General features: G+C 44.0%; 1 protein-coding gene across 9 annotated transcripts in view; it reads left to right on the top strand.

Moving 5' to 3' along the window:
* Positions 1-881: 881 nt before the first annotated feature.
* Positions 882-12,841, top strand: part of ppp1r12a (protein phosphatase 1, regulatory subunit 12A) — a 47,541-nt gene continuing 35,581 nt past the window's right edge. For 4 of the 9 annotated variants that reach the window (XM_056425283.1, XM_056425275.1, XM_056425282.1 and 1 more), the window contains exon 1: positions 882-1,224. In XM_056425283.1, coding sequence (XP_056281258.1) covers positions 988-1,224 — 237 coding nt within the window. In that variant the 5' untranslated portion in view covers positions 882-987. The remainder of the gene's footprint in view (positions 1,225-12,841) is intronic. The other 5 variants (XM_056425278.1, XM_056425281.1, XM_056425280.1 and 2 more) reach the window with 2 other exon arrangements.

Here is a 12,841-nt window from a genome sequence, read left to right as displayed (position 1 = left end):
CTATAACTCATTTTCTATTCTAGTGGTTTTGTCGACTGATGCACGACTAAGAACAAACTCTCAAGACACTACATGCACGTTAACATGACGTTGGTCTTATGAGATGCCTCAAACATTATCATATTGATTTGTATTACTTAAAATGAATGAGTGATTTTGATAGGATGAATGCTTGATCATCGAGGGTTAAAATAAACTCCATGATGATCATACAAAAAGAATAAACAAACAACAACAAAAATATCCACCGCTTAAAGCTCTTTAGTTTATCACATTAATTACATGAAATGTACAAAAACAGTATCAATAAATGTCAAATTTCTACTTGAAGAGTATTTTTATATTGAGTTGAAGAAAATCTCCAAACATGGTCCAGCATCTCCTTATAACAACTGAACCATCTCCATGACAACTGAGCCTCCTCCGCTGAAAAATATGGTTAAAACAAGACGGCTCAATTTGACCTTGTGTTTGTGAAGCTATTCATATATTGTAAGACCCGATAGTATTTTTTTCACAAATTTGAACTAAGGGTGACCTTTGACTGGTCCCCAACATCACAGTAAACAATCTTCTTTATACATTATAACATAAAGCAGAGAGATGTGAGAAATACTTTCTACTCTATGTCAAAGTGCCTCTTTCTCTCTAAAAGTGCTGGAAATCTAGCTGAATGTTATGTCATATTTTCAAGTATTTTGCCGTACAGTCTATACGGGATTACTCAACTCACTCTCCCCTCATAATCTGCTCATGATGACGTTATACTGCAGCTCCTGAGCTCCAGATCTCGCGAGATTACGAAAAACAATCCAGACGCCCCCTTTCTCTCTTCTCTCTCTCGCTCTTTCTCTCTCGCTCGCTCTCTCTCGGTTCCCCCCTCCTCCCCCAGCCCTCCCTTCCCACGCCCCAGTGTGCTGTGGGATAGTGGCACTATAAAGTATATCCTCTCTCGGAGAAAGATAAGAAGCCGGAGACAGGAGGGGGATGAAGATGGCGGACGCCAAGCAGAAGAGGAATGAGCAGTTAAAGCGGTGGCTGGGCTCGGAAACGGACCAGGAGCCTCCTGTTCTGAAAAAGAAGAAGACGAAGGTGAAGTTCGACGATGGCGCCGTGTTTCTGGCCGCCTGCTCAAGCGGCGATACCGAGGAGGTGCTCCGAATGCTTGACCGGGGCGCTGACATCAACTACGCCAATGTGGACGGTCTCACCGCCCTCCACCAGGTTCGTGTCCGCCCGCTGGTAACGCCAGTTCTTAATGTCAGCCCACCGGCAGCATCAACAGACACGAGTAGCGCTTTGCCCTGGAACACCTGTCAAATGGATGCCATTCCCATCCCGTTGTTTACCTACCGAGCACAAGCCCCGATCCTGTTCAGACGTAACGATAGAGATCAACACACTGGCCTCTCTCTGTACTTGCTTATGAAGTACTTGCATTCAAAACTGTCCCAGCTGTGCTTGCAGTTTTCAGAGCCTCATCCGAGATAAGCGGGAAAGTTCAACGCGTCGCTTTGAGGACTACTTTTTACAGCCAGTAACCTAGTCTATCATCAGTCAGTGGGCGCAGTCTAATTGCTGTACTGCTGCACTTCAAACTATTGTCGGGTCGTTTATATGTTGTCAGTTGCCTTCAAGCAGATCTACCACTGCTGTTTGTATGGTTCATTCATGAAACACTCATCCCGGGTGCTGTGCCAGGAGCGTAACTCCTATGTTGTAATTGATTTGAGACACACATACAGGCGAAACTAACTCCACAGCGATGGCTACGACCTGGCTGACAGTCAAAGTGGTTTTGTTGATAAAACCCTCCTCCGTCGTCTGCGGCTACTCTCTGGAAAAAAAAAAAGCAGAAGCTAGCTAGCTAACGTCATTCGATTACAGCCCGATATTACCCTCGCGAGTCCTTAACTGTACACGACATTTACGTAATACACGCGTTGTTGACAACACTGTTGTGTGTATTAGCTTAAATGTGACAAAAAGGTGCATTAGTTCACTGAACTATCAGCCAAGCGGAATGCATGCTAACAGTGCGTTAGCAGCATAAGCTAGCTGTCGTTAGCTGTTATTGGGGGTTTAAGATGAAGTTAATTCATATGTCAGCGAGCTGGAGATTTGACCATTTTACGTTTGGTGACTGTTAATGTGAACCAGGAACATGTGTGACAAATACCTGGCTGTCTGGCTGGAATGCCAGCTGTGCTATACTAAGTGTTTGCCCGCTAACCAGGATAGCTACGTTGACTAGCTGCTGTGCTTTCGGAGACAAATAATGAAAATGGCAGCTCGTTCTGGTTTAGTAGGTCACGTCAGGTGCGTAACGTGTAACGTTGTTGTTGTTGTTGTTGTAACATACCAAGCTGGCAAAATGACAGCTTGTAAGGTTGTTGAAACACCAGGATGGTGATCGTTGTTGTTGTGGTAGCTAGTAGGTGCATTCAAAAGAAAGGAGAGTCCTGATGTTTACTGTACTGGACGTTACAGTAGATTCGCTGAAAGTGAAATTACTTCAGTGTTATTTGTGAATACGTCAGACTAGTTGAGATTCATTTGTAGTGTCTACTACTTTGTTCCTTATCTGCTAAGTCCCTATGTAACATCTCTCTACCCTTTACTGTATAACTACTTGGAACATACAAATAGTATTATATATCAGATATAAACTGTCAATGGATCTGGAGACATTTATTACAAATGGAATATGATATGATATGATATATACCTTTATTCGTCCCACAGTGGGGACATTTCAAAAATCACAGCAGCGGTGCACATCAGAGCATTAATAAAAATAATTATAAAACACAAAACTAAATACTAAAAAACTTAAAACAAATACTAATACTAAATATACAAGGGGAGTCAGGGGAGGAAAAAAAAAAGTAGCAACAGAGTAACATAAAATACAAATAATATAAGAAAAGCTCTAAGTGCATGGGAGCTGCTGTGAAAGGCAGCCACTCGTGCGGCGCCTAGCAACCAACCAATATATCAATAATCAATATATTAACAATATCAGCTGCTGTGCATTAACAACAGAGTTCATTTCAGTTTTTAATACCAAAAGAAAACATACTTGGATGGATTTGTTGCTAGGACATTGCACTTGTGTCCTGAATTATCAACTTAACAAATACAAGTTCCAGTTATTATTGTGGAAACAACCCTTGCCTCAGTTTATTTTCATTGCATTTGTTTTGATAGCAAGTGCTAAAATGATCTAAGAATTGATGACATTATTCATACATTAAAGGTTTAATGCTTGAATAAAGTTCCAGTGATGTCATCGTATTAGTCATGTGCCGTGTTAGTAAGTCTGAGTTCTGCTTGTTTCACTACCATGCTACATTAACTTGGTTACACCTATTAAAAGTTGTAATAGTAAGATTTCTGAGATGGGACATTAGCTTTATATTAAGATGATAATGAATGTATTTCATTTTAGTACATTTTCTCTGAATCCTGCTGTTAAATCAGCCTTTCTTTGTGCTCAAAATCTGCTGTTATGAATTCTGAAGTTGGCTTGGTCCCCTGTGAAAAGTCATTGGCTGCAAGCGTTGCCTTTTATTTGGGCCGATGTCCAGGGATGAGCCAAATTAAGAAACAAATTTGCAGTGCCGCTATTCAGACCTAACCATCTCTGGAGACGAGAAGCTGACGTGTTTGTGTGTGTTTTTTGTTGCGCGTGTTTCTGCGCTGTTGTCCAGCATGTGATCTGGGGTCGTTGGGGTCTTTTATAAAGAGTTTGAAGAAGGCGGTGTAGAGACTTCTGTTTAGAGTGTTAATCCCAGAATTTCACCACGGTCAAGAATGATGATGATGAAGAGGAGAGGGACAATCAAATGATGTATTTTTTTTAAAAATTATTACAGAGAATAAATAAAAATGATTTTGTGACACCAACAAGCAGTAGAGTGACTGACCTCTGGCTTTGTTTTGAAGTGTGTAATGGTGTTACATAGAGACTCTCTCCCCACCATGTGCAGCGATATCTCTCCCAATCCTGGTGACCAGTGCAAGGTTATAAATACCACCGCCACAAGTTCTCCGAACTGGGTTTCAGGAGATGATACTAAGTTTGGGTATGACTCAGAGTCTGTAGCGTTGCTTTGTAGTGCAGCCCTGGCATGATCTCACATCTATGTTCGAGGCTGTGTCGTTATGCGAGTCATCAGCCCTTCTGTCTCTTAACAATTTTTTTTTGCAGAAGGACACGTGAACATGGTCCCTTCTGTTGTCTCTACAATGTGATTCATTATACCAGGCCCCCTTGTGCGTATGGATGTTGTTGGTGAATAGTAATGAGGTTTGGAGAATTAACAATACTCCGTGACGCCTTCAGTTTTTGTTGCACGCCAGGGTTAAGATTTCAGCGATTGTGATTTCAAAATCACTATTTCTATTTTGTGATGTGGTTGTCTGAGAGAGACTGTTTCACGCACGACTGAATGGATTCAGTTTTTCCGAATGGATCCTTTAGGAGGTAAAAAGGATGCACGCGCGAACGAGAAGTTCGGTAGACGAGTGGAGATTCCAAAATGTCATCGACTTTATTTGCCTCGGGAGATGGCATTCCAAGTCCCGTCGTCCAAGCCCGTGCATTCCTCACGTGACAGTCGCGTGAAACCACGGCAAAGAGAGAGCAGAGCAGACATTCCTCAGCTGTCACCTAAACCCCTCCCCGCTCGTCATTCTCTCTCTGGCTCGCTACTCCCGATGCAACGCCAAGGCCCAGCTGACTGTTGCCCACTGAGCTCCATCGTGGCAATTAGTGTGGAGGTAACCGGGGCTTGTCGCCTCACACAAGAAAATCTTCACGCTGACCCACACCTGAACTTTTTATCTTAAGTCTTCATCGCCTGTGTTGATCCCGAGGACAGAGGTGACGAGACTCGGGGGGGCAGCTTACCATGTCCGAGTAGGGGATTGCAATGCTTCTGCTCTGTTGACATTACACACCCTCATTATGAGCCTGAAGTCTATGAACATTATCTTTCACTGTCTCCATGACAACGACTCAGGGAAGGTTGCGAGTCACTTGATTTGGTGATTTGCATGTACAGAGTGGGAGTTGCGTAACAGGCTGAGCAGAGAGAGTCTTCCGGACCAGCCGTATTAACGCGTTACATAATTGCCGTGGTGGATCTCTCGCGACGGACCAGACCGGCCTTGAGATTCTCAGCTGTGCCTGAGGCTCCCAGTTGGCCAGTGAGAGGAGCAACAAAGCAATGCCTTTGATATGTCCCCGTCCGTCTGACACGGGCGTCATGGCATCCTCTCATGGACCCCACGCCTCCTGTCTTTCTGCCTGAAGGAGAAAATCCTTCCATCTCACGTGGAGAGGCTCTCCGGCTACGACGAGCAGAGCGGCACATTGCAACGCCGATCTTTCCTGGTATTCTCACCTGTTCTGCTTGCCTGTTCCCACAGACATCCGTCGCGGCTCTCGCTGCCTGCAGAATAACTCCAAGATGCCTCATTTGAGGCTGAGATGTAAAGCACAGTGCTGTCGTCATCTTTCCAGCAGCTTGTGGGGTTTTTAGGGTGCGTGTGTGTATCGCATGTGGCCTAAACTGAGCCCAGATGACGATGCTCTTTTGCATTCAGGTTTAATTAGGAAGCCGACTGATATTTAGTGCTTTCCTATAAATCATTGGAAATCAACTGCCTTTTTATGCGCATGATCTAAATCAACATCCCTGGGGTCCTTTTCAATGTTAGTGACATTTTCTGCTTTTTTTATTTTTTTAGTGTAGACTCGCACAATGAACTGCTTTATTTTCTTAACTTATTGTTGAACCTCACTGTCCATGTCGTTCGGAAACCGTTCAGCTCGTCCACAGTGCAGCCTTTCAGTCAATCCTTTGTTCGTTAAAGTGTCATTGAGCCTTTTTGAGGAAGATTCGTGAATTCTAAAATTGGGCTATATAAATCCGATTGACTCTATCCCACGGCGGGGACAAGCTGGTCTGTGTAGTGCCAGCATGCCCTTTTCTTTTGTTGGATTCGTACAGGGAACGTTTCTCTTTGCTGCCGCCTCTATGACATAACCAGCTGAAGAGTTATTGTCTGTTAAATGCGCTTTAAAGTCAACGTGATGAAGTTAAACTACGTTTCAAATGTTTGCTCAATAAAATGAAAAGGTATCTTTGGGTTTTTTTGGTAAACTATTCCGGTTTTTAAACTGTAACAGGATCCCTGTGCCCAACGATTACTGCCCATGCCTCAGGCACTGTCCATTCAGAATATGTCTTTCAGCTTTTTGCTTCCAGGTTCTTTGTTATGATTTAAGGCCATTTTACAGTAGCAGCCAGTCACTCATGCATGTATAAAATATTGCAGAAGACATTAAGATGCAACTTAATAATTCATGGTCTGAAATCTAGACAGTGTAGATGTTATTGTTCTTTGTCGAGCACGAATAGTTAACAGCCAGTCCTCCTTGGGTTAGCTATTATCCTGTTTTGGTGTACAGTTGTGGCTAATAGATAGATAGATATGTTACTGCTTGCCATATAAGTTGTTTGTGTGTATCATTGCTAATGACATTTTTTTTTTTTTTGATTTCAATTATGGTTTTAAATCAGAAGCCTCCATTGAATTGTGTAATTTTGTCCAGTTCAATGTATACAAGAGAGTAATCGTAATTATTTTAATTATCCTTTGGTGCAAGTTCTTCTTGATGGTACAGTAGAGAAAATGTTATTGCATCATGAATTGATAAACTACATGCAACAAAACGTTTCTTGCAGAAGTGATGTGTAACCGAATGAGATCAAGCAGATGGTTAGAGCAACACCAGGTCTACAAGAAAGAAAACATGTCTGCATCAGTCTGGATGGAAGCCAACCAAACCATGACGAAACGCCAGAAACAATAGTGGATGGACGGTGAGGTTCGATAAAGGAATGTTTTCTTAGATTTTCTGCCGGTACCGTACCACACCGTTTCTGTGTTCAGCAGCTGGTTTGTGTGACCAGTGCTCAGAGTGGTTTAAATGTGTGCAGCACCAATGGCTGTCATGTCCCCCTGAGCTCCTGTGGGTGTTTTGAGTCGGTACAGTTGTGCTTCAGATCCACAGATCTGAGACCAACACGATGTCCTCAATTTCATTCCTCACATAAAAGAAAAGGTCATGTTGCGATGCAATGCTGAATTCCAGTCCGCAGTGAATCACACTAGCGCTATTGTTACCTCGGCGCGCTTGATGATTGAGAGAGTGAGAGCGTGTGTGTGTGTGTGTGTGTGTGATTGGCAGGTCTCTCCTTGTCACACTGGCCTCGCTCACTGTTTCATTCAACCTTTTTTAACCAACCCCATAATCAACAGCAGGAAGTCATTGTGCCGCTGTTTCCTTGCGCACGTCAACTTTGAAAATAGACAGCTACTGTGTAAGCGAAATGGGTTGGAAGGATTGTAAAATGTCTCGCAATGTAGTTGCTTGGTCAAGGTTGGTTTTCCTATTGAAATCAAAGCCACATCGTTAGCTCAGGTGCGACGGAAGCATCCGTCAATGATGGGAAAATATTGGGTCGACCCGACCCGTGGCTCAGTTGATTCTGGTCTGCGTGAATCCTATGCAGCCCAACTCTATGACGCTGCTGTTATAATGCATCGCGGATATTCCAGAGGATTCTAAACCGTGAGGGTTCTCTGAAGTATGTCAGACGAGCTCAGCTGCAGGTTGAAACTGGTTTACCTGGGGTCGTAAGGCGAATTCCTCAGGAGAGTAAACCGGCTGCCACGTATATAATCTGCGCTGACGTGACGGCAAAGCTATGGACGCAGACGTGACCTCGTACAAAAGCACACGTGAAGTGGTCCAGGAGGTGGAATTCTTTCAAATGTATTTCACACTTCACCTTTTTCGCCAGATGTAATTTTTAAATCAAAATGCCGATTTGTTTTCAAACCAAAGGCTGCCGTGTTTTTGTCGCTTCCTTTCGCCTCATGTGTTTTGATGACGTCACGCATACATGAAGCTGTAGCGCTCATCCCTGCAATGTGGATGAGAAATAACATGCGCGCATAATTGCCCCCCCCCCCCCCCACCCACACACACACACAAACACTTTCCCAGGCCGTGCATAGTATCGAGCTGCTGTGAAATGTTTGTGGGATGACTTCAGCTTGTTTTTTTTTGTTTTCCCCCCCCCTCCCCGTGGCACATGGTGTCCGTCTTCTACTAAAGCCAGGTCTTCTTGAAGCCATCCTGCTGTTGTTTGCGTGGCAGCATTCGCATGTCTCACGCCGAGTGTTTTTTATGAGCTGTTTCTGAACTGAAAACACCTGGACTGCGAATTCCTCATTGTCTTCCAGAGCAGCGAGCACAATTAAGGCAAAGGGCGCATGTCCATTTGTTGTCTGTGGAAGGGTGAGGTTACATTCTTTCCATTTATTCTCAAAATGGCTGCATCTTCAGCTTACGAAATGAGGGATAGAGGTGAACTTGCGCATCCGCAATCTACACGTTGCTGTTGCTGGAGATACAGAACATGATAACTGTACGTTCTCGATTTAATTATACGTTATTCATTCGTTGTTCTTACTGTCAGAGAATGGCTTACTGTCATGGTCTGTTGCTAAATTGAATGTGCAAATAAAACAAACAAATTGGGCTTATTCCCCAATCTTGCATACATCACCAGTAAAATGTATATTGTACCTCTACAGCACAAGTGTCAAACACAAGGCCCGCGGGCAGAATGCGGCCCACCACGTCATTTTATGCGGCCCCTGATGGCTTGAAAGACATATGATCACCTTTATATCCTGTGCTTTTATTTTGAAGGTTTAAAATTACATGGATTTGTGTTATAATATTAGAGAAATGTTCTTGTGTACAATATTTCTACTCTCGAATAATCATATGCAAAGAGGGCTATCTAACAGTATGTTCGGGAGTAGTTTATACAGTGCTTCAGATACACCGGCCCTTTAAGAGGGGGCCATGATGCTGATGTGGCCCACGGTAAGGATGAGTTTGACGCCCCTGCTCTTCAGCATTGTCTCATATCAGCTCGTAGGCCGTGCCAATATATTGCTGGATAGTCCAAGGCACTTCCTTTTTTATTTCATTGGGATCTATCGTTGCTGGTGCTAATCCACGAGTGGCCATGAGATGGAATGAACCTGCTCTCTGCTGTGGCGCTACTACCCCCATTAGTGCGCTTGTGAATAAGTGTGTTTGAGTGGTGCTCTTCCTGCAGATAAACAGCAGTGTCAGTAAATGGGCCTGGACCGTGACAGGCTGAGCACTTTGGCTTGTGATTCAAATGGACTTGCGTAAGCAGCGTGGCCTCTGTGTTCGCTCGAAGGCGGTGTTTTATATATATTTTTTCTTCTATTAGTAGATCTGTTTTTCATATTTTGAATAATCCCAAATGCTTTTAAATCTTGTTGCACGCTGTCACTGGACAATAACATGACTCAATTGACGAGCTGGTGAAGAGTAGGGTTTCCTGCTGTCACATCACTAAATATACAAAACAAAAGGCTAATATATATTTTAATTAGACTGGAAATAGTGATAGAAAATAATCATAAAAACAATTTATCAAAGAGGGGTGACAAATCATTTAATTTTCACATCAGGTTTTATTGCACAAAAGGATGCTACAATTCATTAGTCCTCAAACTCAATTGTATCTCCTCGTTTTATAGAGCATAAATGTCAGGTCACTGAGTCGCATCAAGCTGAGATGTTAATTGACTGTTTAAATGAATAATTAATGAGCCACAACCACTCCTGCCTGGACACGGTTTACGAACCTCAGCGTCGAGGCCCCTGACTGTTTTATAGATCTCTTCGTGTAAAATCCGATGTGCAGGGATCTCATTCTGGGATCAATTGATGACGGGCTAATCACATGTTGCATCCATACTATTAATCCGTAGTCTATCATCTGACAATGAGTTGGTGGACATTATTTGTTATCTCTGGGGCATCAGATGCATGTTTTAAGCAGATGACATTGATTATTAATGTGGCTAACCATCAAATAAGGAAGTGGCTTTTAATTAGCGTCATACCCCTTTGTGTCTCATTGAGGTTGTTGGGAGGACAGTAAAAAACGGTTGCCCTTGTGTTGTGCGTTTTCAGGCTCAGAACTCGGGGGAGGAAGAGGGAGGGGGGGGTGTATTGGTCGTCTTTCCATACTGATGGAGGGGGGGGGGGGGGGGTCAGGGTGTTGGAGATTTCAGGCCAGAGAGGAACAGGAAGTGGCTGTTTATTTTTCTCATTTCCTCTTTGAGGCTCCACTAGTGAGGCTGCTTCTTACACTCCCTCTGCTTTTATTTCTGACACCAGCCGAACTTAGACTCATGTTGTCACACACATGCAGCTTTCTGCACGGGCCCAAAGCAGCCAGACAAATGTGTATTCTCATCTTTTTCCTCCTTCTTCCGTCTTTTGTTGGATGTGTATAGATTTCTTGCTTTAAAAATAAAGTTGTTGACCCCTTTCTCATTTGGAGGTGACTTGCGGTCTGCATTGTATCAATATATAAGGTAATCTATAATCCGTCTTGTCAAGATACTTTTTCCAGATCTAATGATCGTGTCCAGGTTTTATTGTTGCGTTTGTTTACATTTGAGGAGGGTATTATTCTTAAAGTGTCGATTACACTGCATTCATCTTATTTCAGCCAACTCAAAACAGTGGGAACTGATCTTGGACTTTGAGTGGCAGCAAACAAGCGGTTGCTCCTGCGTAGGGATGTAGTGCCACCCTGATGACGATCCATATCTTTGATGGTAATGGCTAAAAAATGGCAGAATGTCTGCAGGGCTGACCCTGGCGCCCACACTATCCATTCAACCTCTTGGGGGGGGGGGGGGGCAGCTCGTTGGCATGAGTGGTAATGGTGGCAGTGGGGGAGGAGGAAAGGGGGGTGGGGTGCACTGTGGATCGCTCTCAATGCCTCTTTAGTAGACTAAATGTCAGATGGCTACGATCCTCCACATAACAGTTCTATTATCTGGAAATATCATCGAAGGTTGTAAACAGCCACGTCTCCGTGGCTTCTCCGTCCTCCCACCACCTCGGTGCCCCTCTCTCGCCTTTGGACCCCTCACATGGAAACTCATTTGGCTCTCAAGTGGGCCTATTGTTTTGGCTGCTGAGCGAAAGCCCAAGTGAAGCATACAGCTACAATCTTGCCGGCATTTTTTTTTTCTTTTCTTCCCTCCTCCTACACCCTTCCTCAATCCTGGTCTTCTTTTTTTCCATGGGAATCCCAGGGCCATATATGGTCGTCCTCAGTAGTAGCAGCTCGAGCTCTGAAGGCTGTGTGTGCATGTCGTCTGGTTGAGGCTCCCAACTGGGCTCATCTCGTGGAGGGACCCAGCTGGTCGCCCTGCAGCGCTCTAACCCTCCCCCTCGTACCCTCTGGCCCCATGAACCCAGCCAATAGCACAGGAGCTGTGAGCTCTTTGTCTCAGGCACACACACACACACACACACACACAGAGATGTACACCTTTCAGAATGAACATTCACAACAAAGTCTCTCTCGCAATTATTGATTCACTGATCCTCGTTTCGGCACCGACCTTTTTTAATTTTATTTAGTTATTCTCCCCGTGGTTGTTCCGTTTCCAATCCCGTGTTCACGTTCTCACCACATCATTCGTCGTCTGGGCTGATTTGTGTAACGCGCACATGCAAACGCAGACACATAGCGCACTCATACTTACATGCAGGCGGTAAGAAGGAATTCCTTTTGTGGAAGTGGCTGCGCGCCTCCGAGCCGATGACGTCGTCCACGAGGAGGGGCCAAAGCGCTGATGCCTGAAGCCCCAAGGCTAGGAGTATTACTTATCTGAGAATTTCTCCACTGGTTTGCTCGTCCAGGACCCTGCTACTGGTGAGCTGGTTACAGATAGAAGTTTTTACACTACAGAGAGACAGAGTAAAGTAGGAGGGAGGTCAGCTCTGAGCTCCAGAGGAAGCTGATTTTTATGAGAAAACTGGTCTTTTTTTTTTTTGTTGAGGAAAATGTCCCCAAGCATACGATCTGAAAGCCAACTTTTTGTACATGCAATGTTTGAGTAACCTTATACCACGATACCCAGATAGTGTTTAGACTTGACTGACGGATACTCGAGGTTTCCGGCCTTCATCCGTCTCACTACAGACATTTTAACGCCCCGCCACCCGCCACATAATGCAAAGAAGAAAACTGGCAAGGGCTTCCTGAAAGCACCAGATGATTGCAAGAGATGGCACAAAAAAATGTTGATTGTTTTCTTGCAGAGAATCGTCGCGATATCAACCTTCTTCATTCACATGTCATGTTTTTTAAAGGTGCTTTGGTCCCGGCCCGATCCCAGTCAAAGTGAGCGGATCAAGACTTCTGCGGTTCGGGGTTTGAACTGCTGTTCTCCCCATCGCTGCGATAATCTCTTAATTACCTTCGCATTGAAAATGTGGAAGGTTATGTTTTGATCGGCGTGTATTTATTTATTTATTTGTATGCGTGTTCCTCGCATAACTCAAAAAGTATTGAACCGAATCGCATGAAATTTGGTGGGATGATTGGTTATTATCCGGGGACCATTTGATTAGATTTTGGGATCGATCGGGTCAAAGGTCAAGGTCATGAAAAGGTCAACATCTTCTTTTTACCATAGCGCGGTCAATTTCTATCCAATTGGCATGCAACTAATGCCAACATATTCATAATTCAATGCCCAATCTTATGATATGCGAAGGTATGCGCTCTACCGAGTGCCTGTTCTAGTTTGTTGCTGTTGTACTTTTACGTTTAGTGAATGTCGTGTAATCCACAAACATCTCTGGGGGGAGTTTTCATGTGGACTATTTATTCAGTAG

The sequence above is a fragment of the Pseudoliparis swirei genome, chromosome 10 (genome assembly GCF_029220125.1).
Source record: "Pseudoliparis swirei isolate HS2019 ecotype Mariana Trench chromosome 10, NWPU_hadal_v1, whole genome shotgun sequence".
Lineage (NCBI taxonomy): Eukaryota > Metazoa > Chordata > Actinopteri > Perciformes > Liparidae > Pseudoliparis > Pseudoliparis swirei.
The sequence above is the reverse complement of the archived record's forward strand: the minus strand, read 5'-3'. Positions and strand labels throughout refer to the sequence as shown.